General features: G+C 48.4%; 1 protein-coding gene across 1 annotated transcript in view; it reads left to right on the top strand.

Moving 5' to 3' along the window:
* The first annotated feature begins 562 nt into the window (after positions 1-562).
* The window catches only part of RIF1 (replication timing regulatory factor 1), a 45,707-nt gene continuing 26,185 nt past the window's right edge, over positions 563-20,084 (top strand). Inside the window, exons 1-15 of the mRNA XM_054173571.1 lie at positions 563-669; positions 2,067-2,145; positions 3,600-3,696; positions 4,756-4,886; positions 6,047-6,141; positions 8,414-8,603; positions 10,644-10,736; positions 10,829-10,967; positions 13,529-13,680; positions 14,136-14,259; positions 15,848-16,021; positions 16,877-16,987; positions 17,229-17,291; positions 19,500-19,600; positions 19,948-20,034. Coding sequence (XP_054029546.1) covers positions 563-669; positions 2,067-2,145; positions 3,600-3,696; positions 4,756-4,886; positions 6,047-6,141; positions 8,414-8,603; positions 10,644-10,736; positions 10,829-10,967; positions 13,529-13,680; positions 14,136-14,259; positions 15,848-16,021; positions 16,877-16,987; positions 17,229-17,291; positions 19,500-19,600; positions 19,948-20,034 — 1,743 coding nt within the window. The remainder of the gene's footprint in view (positions 670-2,066; positions 2,146-3,599; positions 3,697-4,755; positions 4,887-6,046; positions 6,142-8,413; positions 8,604-10,643; positions 10,737-10,828; positions 10,968-13,528; positions 13,681-14,135; positions 14,260-15,847; positions 16,022-16,876; positions 16,988-17,228; positions 17,292-19,499; positions 19,601-19,947; positions 20,035-20,084) is intronic.

The following is a 20,084-nucleotide window of genomic DNA, read 5'->3' as shown; positions in this document are numbered from 1 at the left end:
CCTTGAACGCCTTTTCCAACCACACCGATTCTGCGATGTTAGGATTTCACAGCACTGCCCCCCACACTCAGGTGGTCTTAAGGCAGGCCAGGTTCATGCCGGTAGGTTTCTGCAGAGCTGGGGTTCAAGTGTAAGCACCGCCCAGCTCCAGCAGGCCCAGAGCTTATCTTCCAGTGAGCCACAGACGACCCGCAGAGCGCAGGGGCTGCCGCCAGGGCCCCGCAGCCGCAGCCACGCGGTGCCCCCGGCCGCCGCCGGCCGCAGACGCCGCCTCGCGCGCGCCGGCCGCCGGCCGCCCGCCGCCGCCTCCACCAATCCGCGGCGCGGGGCGGCGCGCGGCGGGCGCGGGAACCCATCCATCGCTCGGCGCTCCGCCGCGCGACGTTCTCCGGCTCGGCCTCCGGGCGCCGCCTGCCCCCGCGCTGCCATTGGCTGGGCTGGCCGCAGCCCGGGCTCACGCGCCGCCAGTCCCGCCCGTCGCCATCTTAGCCCGGGAACGCGGTGAGGGGCGAGCGCCTCCTGGGCTGGCGGCTCCGCGCTGCCCGCCCGCCCGCGCGCTGCCATGAACGCTTCCGCCGCCGCTTCCAGCCTGCAGCCCCTGCTGGAAACCCTGGAGGACTCGACAGCTCCGCCGGAGGATCTCACCGACGCGCACCTCACCATCGTCAAGTGAGCGCCGGCCGCGATCGCTTCCTCTGGGGCAGCGCGAGGGGAGCGGGGAGGCCCGCGCTGGCCGAGGCAGTCGCGGCCCCCCTCGGCCCCTGTGGCTCCCCGCGATCTTGGAGGGGTGGAGGGGGAGGCGGTGTGCAGGCCGGGCCCGGTGGGCTCGGCCCGCGTGGTCAGGGGAGGGGGAGCCCCGAGGGACGGGAAGCTTCTGCCCCCGCTGGAGTTGGGGCGGCTGCGGAGGGCTGCGTGGCCGCGGGAAACGTGCCGGCCTGGAGGGAAGGAGGGAGGCTTTTCGGTGACCTCCTCATCCGCGAAGTTTCCCCCCCTCGCATTTCCTGGGGCAGTGGCAGAGTGGTAGATGAAGGAATATTGGGGAGACCGTAACTTTTTTTGCGACTTGCATTCCAGCTTAGGTTTGTTGTGTTTTTTGGGGGGGTGGGGTTGGAGAGTTGGAATGATCGTGCCTTCTCTCAATTGCAATAGTTTCTGAAAGGTGCTGTTTAAGCCGTGAAGTTCTGCTTTTACCTGGAACTTTCGAATCTGTTAGCGTGTGCACGCTCTCTCTCCATCCGTCCCTCCTCGAGTTCCTGGCTGTCCGTTTGGTGGCGACTTTAAAGTTGCAGCCGCTTCGGCAGCCGGCGGTGCTGAGCTCACCCCGTCAGGTCTCGCAGGTAGTGACCGCCAGGGAGTCCTAACTCGCAGGTAGTACCAACGAGGAATTTCCCGAGGTTGTCTTCCCGGAGGGCTGCGCTTTGCGCGGTTGGGCTGCGCTGTGTGAAACCCCCGGTTAAGGTTTGGTGGGAGAAGTGCAGGGTTAGGGTTTTTTCTTTCCTGCGTGGATCTTCAGAAACGTGCAAAGTCATCCCTGCCGGTTGTCAAACCAGAATTTTCCTGCTGCGAGGAGCCTGCATTCCACAGCTGCTTTAGGGGAAGGCACTGTTTAAGCTCATCCAGTTCTGTGGAGAGCGTGTCTGATTGGGGCTAATTTTTTTTTCGCAGTCTTTGGGAGTTTGTCTGATTGATTCTGTGATTTCTGTAGAAATCTGATGCTGTGATTCTAAGTTGACAAAACAAACGAAAGCCACCCAGGGTTGGGGTTTTTTATGCTCCCATAAGCATTAAAAGGCTCATTAATCACTTTGCTTTTTTCCTAGTGTAACAGGAGCTGTGTTAGTTTGTAACTCCACGTTTTGCTGATGTGTCAAACTGAGTGGTGGCTTCGCTTCTGTTACTCCTTCGGTGTTGTGTGGAATTAGAACTTGCTAAGGTGTTTTAGCTTGCTAAGGAAAGAAGTGCTTCTGTGTCAGCAAATGAGCTGTGCTTAGGGATGTTGAAGTTCTGTCAGTCCCAGCACGTTTAACCTGTGGATTTTGCTTGGTTTCCCTTTCTGCTCCTTCAAGTCGCTTGACTGGCGAGGAAAGCAAACAGTTCACTGCGAACGTCAGGAAACACTTTCCTCGGCTTTGCAAGGTGTTCAAGGTATGTCTTTTTGCTTCGATTTTCTGCATTTCAGTGGACAGAGATGAGATGAGATGGCCAGAGTTACGGTGGCCACTGTAGGACTTGGGTTTGGGGTGCTTTAATGAGAGCTGTCGGAGCGAGTCCGAAAGGAGGGCCGCAAAGATTATCCAAGGGCTGGAGCACCTCTGCTACAAGGACAGGCTGAGGGAGCTGGGGTTGTTCAGCCTGGAGAAGACAAGGCTCCAGGGAGACTTAGTATCAGCCTTCCAGTACCCAAAGGGGGCTACATGAAGGATGCAGAGACTTTATAAAGGCCTGCAGTGACAGGACGAGGGGCAGTGGCTTCAAACTAAAGTGTAGATTTAGATTGGATGTTAAGAACAAGTTTGTTACCATGAGGGTAATGGAGCACTGGAACAGGTTGCTCCATCCCTGGAGATATTCAAAGTGAGGCTTGACAGGGGTCTGGGCAACCTGATCTAGTTGAAGATGTCCCTGCTGACTGCAGAGGGGTGACGTTTGGAGGTCCCTTCCACCACAGAATCATTCTATGATTCTGTGACCTTATAGCTGCCTTCCAGTGCCTGAAGGGATCCTACAGAAAGACACCCTGATGAAAATCCCTCTCCAGCCTATCAACAGGACAAGGGGGAATGCTTTTAAGCTGAGGCAGAGTAGGTGTAAACTGGATCTTAGGAAGAAGTTCTTCAGTACAAGGGTGGTGGGACTCTGGAACAGGTTGTCCAGGGAGGTTGTGGATGCCTTCTCCCTGGGGGTGTTCAAGGCTGGGCCATGAGCAGTCAAGTCTAGTTGAGAGCCATTCCTGCCCATGTCAGGGAGGTTGGAGTGGCTGATCTCTAAGGTTCCTTCTAACCTAAGCCATTCTAAGATTCCAAGCTGGTGATGTAGCAGTCAGTGTCTGTTGGCAAAGTGCAGCTTCAGAATTGCTCCAGCAGAACAATAGAATCCAGGGTCTTGGATGTGTTCAGGCAGTGCTACGCAGTCCAAGCTGATCTACCAGCTAGAAAGCACACAGTGTGTTGCCTCTGCCTTTAGAAAACAGTTTGGGGATTTGGAATATGCAGCAGCTATAACATTCTTCTGAAGATTAATGTAGAGCCCATTCCTAGCCACCTTTGTGCTCTTTGCTTTAAGGTGTTTAAAAACAGCTGGCGAGTCAAGGGGCGGCACGTAAGCAAAGAAATGGAGAGCCTTAGATGTGTAGAACTTAATTCAGCAGAGATGTCTACATTAGAGAGTGAAAATGCCTTGAGAAGCTCAGATTGATTTGAAGTGTATGCAGTCAGAGAGGGTTTCCTACAAGGGTTCATTTATCATCAAGTGTTTTCTTTTGAGAGCTCTCTTCATGAAGCAGGAGTGTTGATATCAAGATGACACTTCACAGCTCCTCCTGTCAACTGACAATTTGTCTCTGTGTGCATTGTTGTGTTGTTTTTATTTTCTCCTTTCAGGCACATATTTCTAATCAAAACTCAGAGCTGAATAATGCAGCATTGCAGGCACTGGGATTCTGTGTTTTTAATTCAAGTATTGTATCTGAATTATCAGGTAAGCAAACCAACCTCAGCGTGGATGCTGGAATGGGGGGTGTGTGTGTGTGTATGTGTTCTCATGCTCAGTTTTCCAGTGTCTGCTTTCCTAGATGCCAAGCTTAGCTTGCTTCACACACCTATGATAATATCTACGTGGTCTCTTTCCTTTCCCCTGCAGTGTTTTTAAACCATTTCACAAATTACAGACAGTTGTGGTGGAGAATGCCAGGTTTCAGAAATGAAAGCAGTGGAGAGTTAAGGAGGGAGGACAAAACCCATGCACTCTTGATTGAGGGAAAAGAGTGTCTGTGAGTTTGTATCCTAGATAATGAGACCCTTGAAGAAAGCAGGCTTCATTAGCTTGGATTTTGAAGGGAATGCAGGATTTCTCCATCTGTCTTCCCACTTGCATACAAGTGATCTGTTGGCCTAATGCCTTGTTTTATTTCAGTAGTAAGCCTCTTGTTGCCTCAGTTACAGCTTTAAAAAGGCTTTCTGTAGACCCTAAGATGAATTGATGGATGCCAGCACAGCAGGGAAGTTGACCAAAGTGCTGCTAAATTCACTTGAACTCCAAGAAGTTTTGAATGATTCAATGTTTCATCTGTACCATGAGTTGTTTTGGGGTGGAATTGTCTTCTGCTGTAATGCTTTCTCACAAAGGCACTGGAGATGTGCTACATCACTAATGTCCTGTGTTGATACAGTCTGGGCTTTTTTGCCAAAAAGCTGTCTTCACCTGGTTCTTTGGGACATTAACCTGAAAGAGCAGGTCTGGAGGAGGACACAACAGTGATCAGATGGGTAGAAAACCCCTGCTGTGAGCCCAGACTGAGAGGTTGGGTTGTTCAGCCTGAAGAGAGATGGCTCCAGAGAGACCTTCTGGTGGCTTTTCAGTGCTCGAACGGCCTGATCAGAAAGCTGGGGACAGACCTTTGAGCAGGGCCTGCTGTGCCAGGACAAGGGGTGATGGTTCATCCTAAGAAAGGGAGATTCAGACTGAAGAGAAGGAAGGCCTTTTTGTTCCAGAGGGTCTGTTGGAGCAGATTGTGAGTGCTGTGTGCTGTGCTTTCAGCGACTGAAATCCGAGCCCTGCTGTCGGAGGTGACCAGCGTCGCCGTCAAAGCTTCAGACAAAAACACTCGCACTCGGGCACTTTGGGTGATCTCTAAGCAGACATTTCCTTCTGAGATTGTTCAAAAGGAGGTAGGTTTCCTCACCCCTTTCTTTGGGTCACCTGGTTTCACAAGGCAGATGAGGGCCGGTGCGGTCTCTTTGTCACTCCCTACCCGGTAGCTTTCCAATCCAAAGGTTGCTTTCCGCTAGCTTGACAGCCAAGTTTAGGGCCAAGGTTCTGGGAAATACTTTAGGGGCAGCTACAGGGAGAAGAGCCAACAAAGTATTGCTTCTCTGTGAAGCAAAAATCCCAGCGTGGAAGGCATTGGAAGGGACCTCTGGAGATCATCCACTCCAACCCCCCTGCTAAAGCAGGGGCACCCCCAGCAGCTTGCCCAGCAGCACAGTGGCCAGGTGCAGTCTCTCCAGAGAAGGAGACTCCACAACCTCTCTGGGCAGCCTGCTCCAGGCCTCCAGCACCCTCACCAAACAAGTTACTCCTCATCTTCAGATGGAACCTCCTGGCTTCCAGTTTGTGCCCACTGTCCTGCCCCTGGGCACTACTGACAAGAGTCTGGCCCTATTCCTATTCTGGAGCCCCTATTACAAGAGGGATATGGAGGTGCTGGAACATATCCAGAGAAGGGCCAGGAGGATGAGCAGAGGGCTGGAGCTGCTCTGCTATGAGGACAGACTGAGGGAGCTGGGGCTGTTCAGTCTGGAGAAGAGAAGGCTCCCAGGTGGCCTCATTGTGGCCTTCCAGTGTCTGAAGGGGGCTACAAGAAGGCTGGGGAGGGACTTACCAGGATATCAGGTAGGAATGGGGGGAATGGAATGAAGCTGGAGGTGGGGAGATTCAGGCTGGAGGTGAGGAGGAAGTTCTTCCCCATGAGAGTGGTGAAGCCCTGGAATGGGTTGTCCAGGGAGGTGCTTGAGGCCCTGACCCTGGAGGTGTTTAAGCCCAGGCTGGATGAGGCTCTGGCCAGCCAGATCTAGTGTGGGGTGTCCCTGCCCATGGCAGGGGGGTTGGAACTAGATGATCCTGGAGTTCCCTTCCAACCCTGACTGATACTATGATACTATTCTCTTGCTCCTCACTCTTTAGATAGTGCTCCAGTTTGATCAGAGCTCTGACCTTAAAACTAAACCAACCCTAATCCAAACACATTCCTGGGAACCAAAATCTGCTATATCCTTGCAGAAATATTTCTCTTTAGGTGCTCACTCTGATGTTGTTCTTCTCTCTTCAGGTGTCCAATATTATTTCTACCTTGGAAACAATCTTTACTAAAGGGGATTTGCAGTCTTCAGTGGTTGAATACGAAGCACTGAATGTTATTATACGGTATGTTCCCTCCAAGATGCAGTTGGTAAAACAGTTGCTTGGTGCTTTGGGGCAACACTTGAAACCAAATCTTTGTGACACTGAATACACTAAAGAAAAAAACAAATGTGGGTGCTCTTTGAAGTGTTGAATGAGTTGAAAACGTTTCCCACAGTGTTTTGCTTTACAGACAGTAGAAGAGAGTGAAATTGTGTGAGCTGATCACTTTTTCTCTCTCTTTGCAAGTGGTTCTCTTGAACCAATGATAACATTTAATTTTGGCCCAGAGTGGTCAATATTCAGCTAAACCTTCATTGCTTTCCTTTTTAATGCCTGCCTAGGAATTAGTTGCAGAGCCTTGGGCACTTCAAGTCATGTTCTTGCATTCTAGCTTTTGTTTCCCCCATCTGTCTGGCTGAGGAGCACAGATACTTGGGGTTCATCTTAAGGCCTGTGTGTGGTGCTTCACAAATTCTACTGCAGTGTTTCTCCCAGGCTTCTGTTTAATTACAAAGGGAGCTTTTTAGGGCCAATAATGAGAATGTGATGAGGTTTTTGTGTGTGTGTCAGTACTAGAACAGTCAAATTTGATCTTTACTTAGTACCAATTGAATTTCTTGGCCAATATGTTGAATCACAGAATGGTAGGGATTGGAAAGGATCTCTGGAGACCATCAAGTCCAACCCTCCTGCCAAGGCAGGTTCATCTAGAGAAGGTCACACAGGAGCATGTCCAGGAGTTGATATATCTTTACTTTCTAAGTATTAAACTTTTCATCTGGTTTGAACTGCAAATTCCTTTCAAAGTGAGATAGCAGAGAAGTTGAGTATTACAATTTGCTCTGTATTTAGCAATTTCTTGCATGGCAATTCCTCTTGCAAATCTGAGCTTCACTGGGCTGTTGCTTCTGGAAAATGAGGTACCAAGAGCAAAAGTTGTACCTGAACAGAATCTTCAAACAGAGGGTCTCAGGATGATTGATGGCAGTAGTAAGACAAAACTTGTTCAGAAGTCTGACTGCTGACAGATGGGATGGAAAAATCTTCTAAGTATGGCTTGTCCTCTGGTTTTCAGAAAATCTCTTGAAAGACAGCAGTTTTCCTCAATATAGCAAACCCTTCTGGTTCCTCCAGGCTGATTTGAATATTTGCTGGGTGCTCCCATCTCTGAAAGCCTTTTTCTCTTCTGTGTGGGATGGTATAAACATAGTGCACAGTGTGACAAACTATTTCCCAACAGCTTGGTGACAGAGGGATAAGAAGACTCAGCTGGCCTAATGTATGTTGAATCTGTACAATCCTGTGCTGCTTCAGGGGTTGAGTTCTTCAGAAGCAGGCATTTATTGTTTGTGGCTCACAGAGCAGGTGGGAGCTGCTCTGGGCTGCTCAGAACACAGCAGGGCAGGTTGGTGACCAAACTTTGTACTTGGTCACTTGTAAGGAAGTGACAGTTTGTGCAGGCTCTCAGCTCAGCTCTTTTGACCAAAAACTTGTGGTGGAGAGGACAGCTAGAAATGTCAGTCTGCTCTGCTTTTGGAGAAGCAGGACCAGGGAAGTGATTGCACCCCTCTGCTCAGCACTGTAGGCACTTTGAGTGCTGGGTTCAGTTCTGGGCCACTCACTCCAAGAAGGACATTGAAGGGCTGGAGTGTGTCCAGAGAAGGGCAATAAAGCTGGGGAAGGGTCTGGAGAGCAGGGCTGGTGAGGAGCAGCTGAGGGACTGGAGTTGTTTAGTGTGGAGAAGAGGAGGCTGATGGGAGCCCTTGTTCTATTCTGTTCTATTCTATAGCTCCCTGAAAGGAGGCTGGAGCCAGATGGAGGTTGGTCTCTTCTCCCTAATAAAAAGTGATAGGATGAGAGGAATCAGCCTTGAGTTGCACCAGGGGAGTTTTAGGCTGGACAATAGAAGTTGTTTCTTCACTGAAAGGGTTCTCAAACTGGAACAGGCTTCTTGAGGAGCTGGTTGAATCCCCACCTCTGGAGGTGTTTAAAAGAGGCAGAGATGTGGTGCTGAGGGTCATGGTTGAGCACTAGACTTGGCAGAGTTAGCAAATGGTTGGACTTCATGGCCTTAAAGATCTTTTCCCACCAAAACCATTCTGTGATTTTAAGTTTATGTGAAATAACCTTTCAGCATTGCAGCTTTAAGTGAACTCTCAACATTGCTTGGAAGAGCAAGATATAAAATGGTTTGAAATGTTTCCCTGCACATGTGTTGATTTTTAGAGCAGTTGTTAATGAGGTTTGTAACACTTCTATTTGGGTGGTTTGTTTCTTTTTGTTTTAAATCTAGCTTAGTGGAGCAAACTCCAGCCCAGATGGGAGAAGAAGCTGTGAGGTGGGCAAAACTGATCATTCCCCTGGTTGTCCATTCCACTCACAAGGTGCAGTTGAGAGGTGCCACTGCCCTGGAGATGGGCATGCCCCTGCTGCTCCAGAAACAGCAGGAGGTGGCTGCTGTCACTGAGCACCTGATGACCACAGTAAGTGGAAATGCTGCCTTCTAGTGAATTGTTGGTTGCTTGGAGGGGTTTTACATTGTATTCTCAGTATGGGTAATGAGTTGACAGCAGTTTGGACAGCAAAATTGAATGGAACAGCAACGTAAATACAGGGCCAGTTGAGTTCTGACAAGCAGTGGTTAGGAAAACAACTTGTCCTTTTAAATGACCTGTCCTGATAGGATTAATCCACATCATTAAACTTCTATTGTCTCTTGGAGATGATGTGCTCACTTGAATGTCAAGGTTTAACCCCAGCTGACAATAAGCACCACATAGCCACTTGCTCACTCACTCCCCCTGCTCAGTGGGATGGGGAGGAGAATCAAAGAGAGAAAAGCAAACTTCATGGGTTAAGAACAAGTTCCATAACTGAAATAAAATACAATAATAGTGATTAAAAGGAAGATAACAAAAAGAAGTAAAACCCAGCAAGTGTTGCAGAGTGTAGCTGCTCACCTGTCCCCAAGCAGCAATCAGCTCCCCCCTGGTTTATAGGCATGACATCCTGTGGTATGGAATATCCCATGGGCTGGTTCCTGACTGCTCTCCCTCCAGTCTTTTTTGTGAGGCTCCTTGCTGGCAGAGCACAGGGAAATGAGCAATCCTTGACTTCAGATAAGTACTGCTTAGCAACAACTAAAACATCAGCATGTTATCAACATCATCCTCCTGCTACGTCCAAAGCACAGCACTGTGCCAGCTGCTAGGAAGAGGTTAACTTTATCCTGGCTGAGAGCAGGACACTGAGCTAGAATCAGCAGAAATGGAAATGGATGTCAGAGGCCTGAGAGTAAAGATGGAGACAGGAGAGTTCATTTGAGTAGCTTAGCATTTTCCATGACTATTAAGTTTCCTCATCCTATTCAGCAGGAGTCCCTCTTGGTCTTCTTGATGAAACTTTCATGTTCTCCTTCACTTCCAGAACTGATCAGAGCTCATTTATTATGCCTTACTCACTGCTGCTGTTCAAAACAAGTCTCAAACAAGGTGGTTTTTTTAGGGTCACAGTGTGGTTTGAATTGAATTACAGACACTAGAGGTACTTAAGGACACAGGTTTGGATCTGTTGGTTGCTACTATTCTCACAGAATTATAGAATTGTTAGGGTTGGAAGGGACCTCAAGGATCAGGCAGTTCCACCCCCCCTGCCATGGCCAGGGACACCTCACACTACAGCAGGTTGCTCACAGCCACATCCAGCCTGGCTGCAGACACCTCCAGGGATGAGGCTTCCACCACCTCCCTGGGCAGCCTGTGCCAATCTCTCACCACCCTCCTGGGGAACAACTTCTTCCTCACATCCAATCTCAATCTACCCATTTCTATTTCTGTTCCATTTCCCCCCAGTCCTGTCACTCCCTGACACCCTCAGAAGTCCCTCCCCAGCTTTCTTGGAGCCCCCTTCAGATCCTGGAAGGCCACAATGAGGTCTCCTCAGAGCCTTCTCTTCTCCAGACTCAACAGCCCCAACTCCCTCAGTCTGTCCTCAGAGCAGCTCCAGCCCTCTGCTCATCCTCATGGCCCTTCTCTGGACACCTTCCAGCACCTCCAGATCCTTCCTGTGCTAGGGGCTCCAGAACTGGACACAGTGCTCCAGGTGGGGTCTCAGCAGAGTGGAGCAGAGGGGGAGAATCACCTCCCTGGCCCTGCTGGCTCTGCTTCTCTTGCTGCAGCCCAGGCTCTGGTTGGCTTTCTGGGCTGCAAGTGCTCACTGCTGGCTCCTGTTGAGTTTCTCATCCCCCAGCACCCCCAAGTCCTTTTCTTCAGGGCTGCTCTCCAGCCAGTCCCTGCCCAGCCTATATGGGTGCTTGGGGTTGCCCCGACCCAGCTGCAATCATTAAACCCAACCAAAGCTGGACTAATTCAATCAGATGGTAGCAACATTCAACTGATTTACCAGCAGATATGCTGAGGTACAGAAAGCTAGCACAGTTCCAGGCTGGTTGTGTCTGCAGAGACCAGTTTGCAGAGCACTTTGAATCCCTCTCTTGTAGCAACTGTGTTTCTTTCTGTCTGCAGAAATTGATTTCAGAGCTTCAGAAGCTGTTCTCTACGAAAAACGAAACTTATGTCTTGAAATTGTGGCCTCTCTTTGTCAAACTGCTTGGAAAGGTAAGCAGGGAAAGAAGTGTTCCCATGTCTTGGAAGGAGGGGATTGTTCTGAGCAACAGCAGTCTCCTCATTCTGAATTTCTTCATCCTCAGGCTCTGCACCGTAGCGGCAGTTTCATCAACTCCTTGCTGCAGCTGGAGGAGCTGGGCTTCCGTAGTGGCTCACCAGTGGTGAAGAAAATAGCCTTCATTGCGTGGAAGAGCCTAATAGATAATTTTGCTCTGAATCCAGGTAGATCCAAATTGTTTTTTGACTGCTTTTTACATAAGTGGAAGAGAATGCTCTGCCCTAGTGGTCAGTGTTACGGTGCGTACCGCTGGATCTACACAGAGCATCCCTCTGGCATATCCAGAGGGGTGCAAATCTCTCTGTAGTGGTATATTCAATGTCTTTATTGATGATCTGGATGAGGGGAGTGAGTCCATCATCAGTACATTTGCAGATGACACCAAGCTGGGGGCAGGAGTTGATCTGTTAGAAGGTAGGAGAGCTCTGCAGAGGGACCTCGACAGGCTGAACAGATGGGCAGGGTGGACAGGTGGGCATGAGATGGAACACATCTAAGTGCAGGGTTCTACACATTGGCCTCAGCAACCCCATGCAGGGCTACAGGCTGGGGTCAGAGTGGCTGGAGAGCAGCCAGGCAGAAAGGGGCCTGGGGGTGCTGGTTGATAGTAGGCTGATCATGAGCCAGCAGTGTGCCCAGGTGGCCAAGAGGGCCAGTGGCATCCTGGCCTGCATCAGGAACAGTGTGGCCAGCAGGAGCAGGGAAGTCATTCTGCCCTGTACACTGCATCTTGAGTCCTGTGTCCAGTTCTGGGTCCCTCAGTTTAGGAAGGATGTTGAGTTGCTGGAAGGTATCCAGAGAAGGGCAACAAAGCTGGGGAGGGGTCTGGAGCACAGGCCTGTGAGGACAGGCTGAGGGAGCTGGGGCTGCTTAGCCTGGAGAAGAGCCTGAAGGGAGGTTGTAGCCAGGTGGGGGTTGGTCTCTTCTGCCAGGCAAGCAGCACCAGAACAAGAGGACACAGTCTCAAGCTGTGCCAGGGGAAGGTTAGGCTGGAGTTAGGAAGAAGTTCTTCCCAGCAAGAGAGACTGGCCATAGGGATGTGCTGCCCAGGGAGGTGGTGGAGTGTCATCATCACTGGAAGAGCCTGGCTGAGGCCCTTGGTGCCATGCTTAAGTTGATTAGATGGTGCTGGGTGATAGGTTGGACTTGATGATCTCAAAGTTCTTTTCCAACCTGGTTAATTCTATTCTGTTCTATTCCATTCATATACAGCAGTAAAATTCAAGATTTTGGGTCTTTGGGTTGATTCTTTAAGGAAAAGTCACAGTTTGATCAGTAATTCTATCTTTCTGCTCAGAGAAATCACATTGATAAGCTGTTTTGTGGTGCTTTGAGTCACAGCAAGGAAATAGAGACTGAAACATTCTGTTGGTCTTGGGTTTGACTCTGTGGATTAATTGGAGAGGAGCAGTGCTTCAGGATTCCACAAGTGTTTGAACAAACAATCACCAAGGTTGGAAGAGACCTCAAAGCTCATCGAGTCCAACCTGTCACCACAGATCCCATGACTAAACCAGCATTGCTTTAGAGTTGCTTAAGCATAACTGAGACTTGAACAAGTCTTTTAATCTTTGCTGAACCCCACTATTCTGTTGTTTTTAACCTAAATTATGCTTGCTGCAGAGAAAGCTAACTGTGTGGGTGTTCCTTAGTTTAGCTGCATTTGTCAATTGAGTTTGGTTCTTCTTTGGTCATTTGTTGTAATCATTGGAGAAGAGGAGGGTCCAGGGAGACCTTAGAGCAGCTTTGAAGAGGTCACCAGGAGAGCTGGAAACAGACTTTTTACAGAGGCATGGGCTGACAGAACAAGGGGGTGATGGCTTCAAACTGAAAGAAGCTGGATTTGTAGGAGACATTAGTTGGAAATTCTTCCCCATGAGGGTGGTGAGGCCCTGGAACAGTTTGTCCAGAGAAGCTGTGGAGGCTCCAAGCCTGCAAGCGTTACTGGCCGTGTTGGATGAGGCATTGAGCAACCTGGTCTAGCAGGTTTCCCAGCCTGTAGCAGGGGGCTGGAACAAGATGATCTGGAAGGTCCCTTCCAACCCAAACCATTCTATGGTTGTTCCTTGGAATAGTTCATTTAATCAGGAGATAAAACTCTTCTGACCAGAGGAACACCAGGACTGGTGTTCACTGTGCAAGTCCCAGCATGGCTACCAAAGCAGCTGTCAGCTCTCCCTTACCAGTCTTAAAGTAGACAGATTCTGATGCTGCTGAGCTGGCTAAAAGCTTTTTTTTCCCTCTTTGAACACTTGCATAGGCTTGGGCAAACTTCTGTCCAGACATGCCATGCAATTCCTACCTCAGTGAGACAGGAAATGATTGTTTGTGGCCTCAAAATGCTGTTACTTAAGATCAGGCATTCTCATCCAGTGCTAATGCACACAGATGTGAAGTGTTGGGTTCTCTTTCCCTGTGGCAAATAGGACTCTTAAGGTATCAAGAGTGGATTCCCTGCTTTTTATGTTAGTTTCCTGGATATTTCATTTCAGCATTGGTAATGGAAAGAAATACTTGGTGTTTCCAGGCCTTTAGATAGCAGTTAGAGCAATAAAATTGCTTGAAGGTTGCTTTGCTATGGATTTTAGGCTATGAAATTTAGGCTAAAATATTTCATGATGAAACCAAATTGTTGAAAAGCTTTCCATGATGGTAGCTCTGTGATCAAATAATCCTGTTGCTTAAAAATCTGCTTTTTGGGCTGTGTTTTGTTTTGATCTTCAAGATATCCTGTGCAGTGCTAAAAGGCTGAAACTGCTCATGCAACCACTGAGTTCCATCCATGTGAGAACAGAGGCATTGGCGCTGACCAAACTGGAAGTCTGGTGGTACTTACTCATGAGGCTGGGGCCTCAGCTGCCTGCCAACTTTGAACAGGTAACACAGCTGGAAATGGAGCAACATTCACTGTGCAAGTGTCTGCTTTGGGAAGTCTGGGGTAGGAAAACACACTGAAAAGATGAGAAAGTGCTGAGATGCACAGAGAGAAGAATGGTTCAAAGTGTTTCAGTGCTACTCATCTCATAACTGTAACAAACAATGTTTCTGTTAGCCTGCTGAATTTCATTGAACTTCAGGATGAGGAGGAAAGACAATTACCTTTTTAGTATAGTTGGATCATTCTGAGATGAGTTTTTGTCTCCCTGTTTCCAGTTCCTGTATCAAGGTGGGTATCTTCTACAGCATCTTACAAATACTAACCAGAAACACCCAGAAGTTGAATCACTGATGCTGTGAGCAGCATTCCAGTCTCCCTGATGCCTGAAACATCCTTTTCTTTGTGGCTTATGGCTTGTCATACCTCTTCTCACTGAGGTTTGGTGTCTTTGCAGGTTTGTGTGCCATTAATCCAAAGTACTCTAAGTCTAGATTCTTCTGCTGCTGTGCTGCAAGGAACTCCCTCACGTGTACCAGCCAACCAAAGCTTAGCTCCAGCAACCCCTGCACAGAAATCAGGTATTAAAGCATCAGCCTATTTCCAACTCTGTTCAAGGTTCAGGAAGTTACCTGTTCCATTTGACCTGTTTATGCTTTTTCATTTGCTGTACTTTGTTACTGAAAACAGGCAGTTTTCTGCAGGCTCTTGGAGAGCTCAGAGGCAGTGTCTTACAGTGGGGCAGATCAGGCTGTTGTAGTCAGTATTGCAAGCTGACAGCATTGTGCTTGTCAAGTTGTGTGCTGAGGACTGGTTTTTGTGTCCTGAGACGTGCTCTTCCTTGCAAGGAAGCTCTTGGTTGGAATTAAGAGTCCCACCAGCATACTGGGGGTTGGAATGGACCTCTTATTCTGTATCTACCAGTGGTTTATTTTGCAGCAGTTGGAGACAGAGCTGTTTAGCCTGTGACAGGAGCTAAAGATCTGCATTGTTAGTTAGCCATTGTTAGGGAATTCAGTTGGAGGCTTTTCACATAATCAGAATCCCAGCATGGTGGGGATTGGAAGGGACTCTGGAGATCACCCAGTCCAACTCCCCTGCTAGACTAGGGGCACCCACAGCAGCTTGCCCAGCATCACAATGGCCAGGTGGGGTTGGAAGCTGTCCAGAGGAGACTCCACAACCTCTCTGGGCAGCCTGCTCCAGGCCTCCAGCACCCTCACACCGAACAGTTTCCTCCTCATCTTCAGGTGGAACCTCCTGGCTTCCAGTTTGTGCCCCTTGCCCCTTGTCCTGTCCCTGGGCCCCACTGACAAGAGTCTGGCCCCAGCCTTTTGCCTCCCACAGCTCCTTTATCTCTTGCTGAGCATTGCTCAGCTCCCCTCTGGGGCTGCTCTTCTCCAGGCTCAAGAACCTCAGGGCTCTCAGCCTTTCCTCCTCACAGAGATGCTCCAATCCCCTCAGCACCTTCATAGCTTCCACTGGACTCACTCCAGCAGTTCCCTGTCTCTCTTGAACTGGGGAGCCCAGGACTCTAGCCTGGACTATGGCAGAGTACTGGGGGAGGAGAACTTCCCTTGTGTTGCTGGCCACACTCTTCTTTATGCACCCCCGTTGGCCACTGGCCTTCTTGGGCAGGAGGGCTGCCTGCTGGGTATTTTTGGTGTGTGTTCCTGTCTGTGCTATTTATAGATGTCAGTTTTAGTTGTTAAGCCTCTTTAGTTTCTGCCTGAACAGTAACCCCACTGATCACATCACATCAACAGCTTTGGTACTTCAAACACTTACACAGCTCATGTAGGTGAGATTTCATATCTATAAATGCCTGACCTGAGGAGCTGCCTCTTTCCTCTCTGCATGGGAAGCTTCACAAGCTGTGTAATTCTAGGCTGCTAGTCTCATAATTGTGAAGGCTTTAATGGCCAAAGTAAGGTCTGGTGCCTGAGACTTTGCAGTCTTTGGGAGATATTTATTCTTTCAGAAGAGATGGGTATGTCTTTGATGTTAAACCTTCCTGAATTAGGAGCACAACCTGGCTGTTAGAGGTCCTTTTTCTAGCCAGTGCTGTACTGGGACTTGTTCCTTCTTACTAACTTTTGGTCTGTTGGATCTTGCCTCTCACATGATTGCTGCTGTGATATGAGACTCTTTTTTTGTCCCCTCCCTTAGGTCCTTACTCCTTTGCAACCCCTGCCACACCAAGGATGAACTTGAATTCCAGCACAGCAGGACTGGTGGCCATTCCTTCCATCCAGCTGCTGGGAATTGAAATGCTGCTTCACTTCCTGATGGGGCCAGAAGTTTTAGATTTTGCTAAGCAAAACAAAGTTGTGCTCAGTTTAGGTATGTGTTTTCCTGGTCTGCTTTCACATCAGGTGTGATAACAGTGTTGGTGGACTTGTGAGAGTGAAATCACAGCACCAACCCCAAACCAAAGTTGTGCTCAGTTTAGGTATGTGTTTTCCTGGTCTGCTTTCACATCAGATGTGATGCCAGTGTTGGTAGACTTGTGAGAGTGAAATCACAGCACCAACCCCAAACCAAAGTTGTGCTCAGTTTAGGTATGTGTTTTCCTGGTCTGCTTTCACATCAGGTGTGATAACAGTGTTGGTGGACTTGTGAGAGTGAAATCACAGCACCAACCCCAAACCAAAGTTGTGCTCAGTTTAGGTATGTGTTTTGCTGGTCTGCTTTCACATCAGATGTGTTGGTGGACTTGTGAGAGTGAAATGCTTTATACATTTCATAGACTTACAGAATGGGTTGGGTTGGAAGGCACTTTGCAGATCATCCAGTTCCAGCCCCCTGTCTAAGGACAGCAACACCTCCCACTAGGCCAGGTTGCTGCAGGCCTCATCCAACCTGGCCTTGAACACCTCCAGGGAGGGGACATCCACAGCCTCCCTGTTCCAGTGTCTCACCACCCTCACTGTAAAGAATTTTCCCCTAATACCCAGTATCAATCTTCCCTCCTCAACCTGCTACTTGTCTTCGTTGATATTAGAAGCTGGTTTTATGTTAAATACTGTAAGTTTCTTGATGAATTAAATGCTGTAATATTATAATTCATATAATGACATGTGTTACTGTAATGTAATAATGAAATCCTGTAATGTTCTTGGTTGTTTTTAAGGATTATCTTGCCAGTCAGCTGAAAAAATCACAGATTTATGGCATGTCTTTTCCTTTTTCTCCTAGAGCCTCTCCAGAATCCACTGATCAGTACCCCTTCTTTTTTTTGTAAGCATGCCAGCACCTTTATAAATGCAGTTCAGGATGGGTTTATTGCCATAGGAAAAGAAGTCCCTGGTAAGAATGTTGTGCTGCAGTTTGATTTCTTCTCTGGAAAAACAAAAGTGTGAGGAAACACTAAAAAACCAAACACCCGACCCCTTCTTGTGATACTCCTGTGTCACATGAGGTGGAGCTGCTCTGACATATGTCAGTTTTGGGTTACATCAAAGTCTGCTGCTTAATACATTTTGTGTGTGTTTTAACTGCAGTTTTGTTTAATGGTCTTCTTGATGACAAACATTTTGCTGTCTTGTAGATTGTATGCTGAATGTTATATGGAAGGACATCAATGGCTATGTGAAAACAGCTATTGAATCAGGTAACTGGGGGTGGTCTGTTTATTTGACACTGCTGACTAGTCTTAAAACCCACTTTTTAATCTACCTGGACCTCAGTAAGGCCTTTGACACCGTCCCCCACAGCAAACTCCTGGCCAAGCTGTCAGCCCCTGGCACACTGAGATGGGTTAGGAACTGGCTGGAGGCTGAGCCCAGAGAGTGGTGGTGAATGGTGCCACAGCCAGCTGGCAGCCAGGCACCAGTGGTGTGCCCCAGGGATCAGTGCTGGGCCCCATGCTCTTTAACATCTTTATTGATGATCTGGATGAGGGCATTGAGTCCATCAGCAGTAAATTTGCAGCTGACACCAAGCTGGGGGCAGGAGTTGATCTGCTGGAGGGTAGAGAGGCTCTGCAGAGGGACCTCGACAGGCTGGGCAGATGGGCAGGAGATTGAACACATCCAAGTGCCAGGTTCTGCACATTGGCCACAGCAACCCCATGCAGAGCTACAGGCTGGGGTCAGAGTGGCTGAGAGCAGCCAGGAAGAGGGGGACCTGGGGATACCGGTTGATGTTAGGCTGAACATGAGCCTGCAGTGTGCCCAGGCAGCCAAGAGGGCCAATGGCATCCTGGCCTGCATCAGGAACAGTGTGGCCAGCAGGAGCAGGGAGGTCATTCTGCCCCTGTACACTGCACTGGTTAGGCCACACCTTGAGTCCTGTGTCCAGTTCTGGGCCCCTCAGTTCAGGAAAGATGTTGAGTTGCTGGAAGGTGTCCAGAGAAGGGCAACAAAGCTGGGGAGGGGTCTGGAGCACAGCCCTGTGAGGAGAGGCTGAGGGAGCTGGGGTTGCTTAGCCTGGAGAAGAGGAGCCTCAGGGGTGACCTTGCTGTCTACAACTACCTGAAGGGAGGTTGTAGCCAGGTGGGTTTGGTCTCTTCTTCCAGGCAGCCAGCACCAGAACAAGAGGACACAGTCTCAGGCTGCACCAGGGGAGGTTTAGGCTGGAGGTTAGGAGGAAGTTCTACACAGAGAGAGTGATTGCCCATTGGAATGGGCTGTGTGGGGAGGTGGTGGAGTCACCATCCCTGGAGGTGTTCAGGAGGAGACTTGATGGGGTGCTTGGTGCCATGGGTTAGTTGTTTAGGTGGTGTTGGATTGGTTGCTGGGTTGGACATGATGATCTTGAAGGTCTCTTCCAACCTGGTTTATTCTATTCTACCTCAGGTAGTATTTGTTTCATTCCTGGTGAAGCTTGATTTTAGGCATCTTTTTGAGGCAATAACTGGTAGTTTTCATGCCTGCATCTTCCTGTGGCTAATACAAAGTCATAGTGAGCCAGTGAGGCTTCAATAGGGAAGGCAAGAGTAGCATATGACTGCAGGTGTCAGTGAGAAAGACTTGAAGCACGTTGACTGCTATTTCTGCTCAAGAAATCTTAACCATTTCCAAAAGAAATAACCCCACTCCAGGTCTTTGGTATTGAGAAATTGAGACATTCAGTGTAAAACTAGTGTTGAAATCTTTGTCATGGGACTTAGGGACACCATTCTTCTCCAATTAAATCTTATTTCATAGTGTAGTGTTTTGACAGGTGTACAGAATTCGTTTTCTGTTTCAAACCATGTTCCATTATTCTGTAGAGGCTTTGAGAGTCCAGCATATGCTTAGTTTCATATTACAAGATCTAACTGAAGAAGAGATGATGAAGAGAAGTGAAGTGTTTTGCTTGGAAGATGGCAAAATGTCTCATTTTAGCATGTCAAAGTGAAAGTTGTTAATGATACTGTCATGGGTGTTGGTTTCTTCTAGTAACAAGTGATAGAACAAGGTTGCACCAGGGGAGGTTTAGGGTTGGACATTGCTAAACTTCACTGAAAGCTCTTTCAAACCCTGAAACAGGCTGCCCAGGGAGGTGGTCGAATCCCCATCCCTGGAAGGGTTTCATTGAGGCAGAGATGTGGTGCTGAAGCTATGCACCAGCCTTGGTAGAGTCAGAGAATGGTTGAACTTGATCTGAAAGATCTTTTCCAACCAAACTGATTCTGTGAAGGTGTTTCCATTTCAAGTTGAAATGTCAGTCATACTTTTCTTCAGAGACTTGTTATCCAAATCTATTAATTATTTGGGGGGGGTGTATATAACTACAGAAGGTTTTGATCCTGTAAGTCTTAAAAGCTCTAAATGATGCTTAGTGTGACCATTGCTTGGCTCTGCTTTAACTGTAAATGTCATATCCTTCGTTCCAGGAAATAAGAAAGAAAAGCAAGGCTCTGAAATACTGACTTTGTTGCTCCAAGCCTTAAAGAACATTGTTAGATCCAATTCTCTTCCTGTGCAGAAAATATTGGTGAGTTGGGTAGCTTTATCTGGTTTTTGAGTCTCAATTCTGTTTGATGGTTTGGATTCTGATTGGGAGCAGCCTTTTGCATCTCCAATCCAACTGTGCTTTGGTGCAAGACCTGACTTGTGCCGTTCTCACCAGGGAGCAGGGTGATGCTGAAGGGTTTCAGCAGTGTTCACAGAACTGGGTACATGTTTCTCCTTCCAGAACCTCCTGCTTCAAAAGGCAGTTACTTCCATGATGGAGTTTTCATTCTACTTGTTATGGTGTTGCTTTGATTTGTGCTGTTAAAATCTTTGAGCCATCAGGAATGAAATACTTACCATCCTTTTCCTTCTTTTCTTCTGTTTCAGTCCCTCATTGATATTACTGTTAAGGAGCTGCCACCAAAAGTGTTGGGATCACCAGCTTATCAGATTGCTGATATGGATCTTTTAAATGTAAGTCTGACTTCATTCCAGAGCTTCCTCTTCATTTCTGCAGCAAGGTG

The sequence above is a fragment of the Dryobates pubescens genome, chromosome 2 (genome assembly GCF_014839835.1).
Source record: "Dryobates pubescens isolate bDryPub1 chromosome 2, bDryPub1.pri, whole genome shotgun sequence".
NCBI classification, from domain to species: domain Eukaryota; kingdom Metazoa; phylum Chordata; class Aves; order Piciformes; family Picidae; genus Dryobates; species Dryobates pubescens.
Note: the sequence above shows the minus strand (reverse complement) of the source record. Positions and strands in the feature narration are given on the sequence as shown.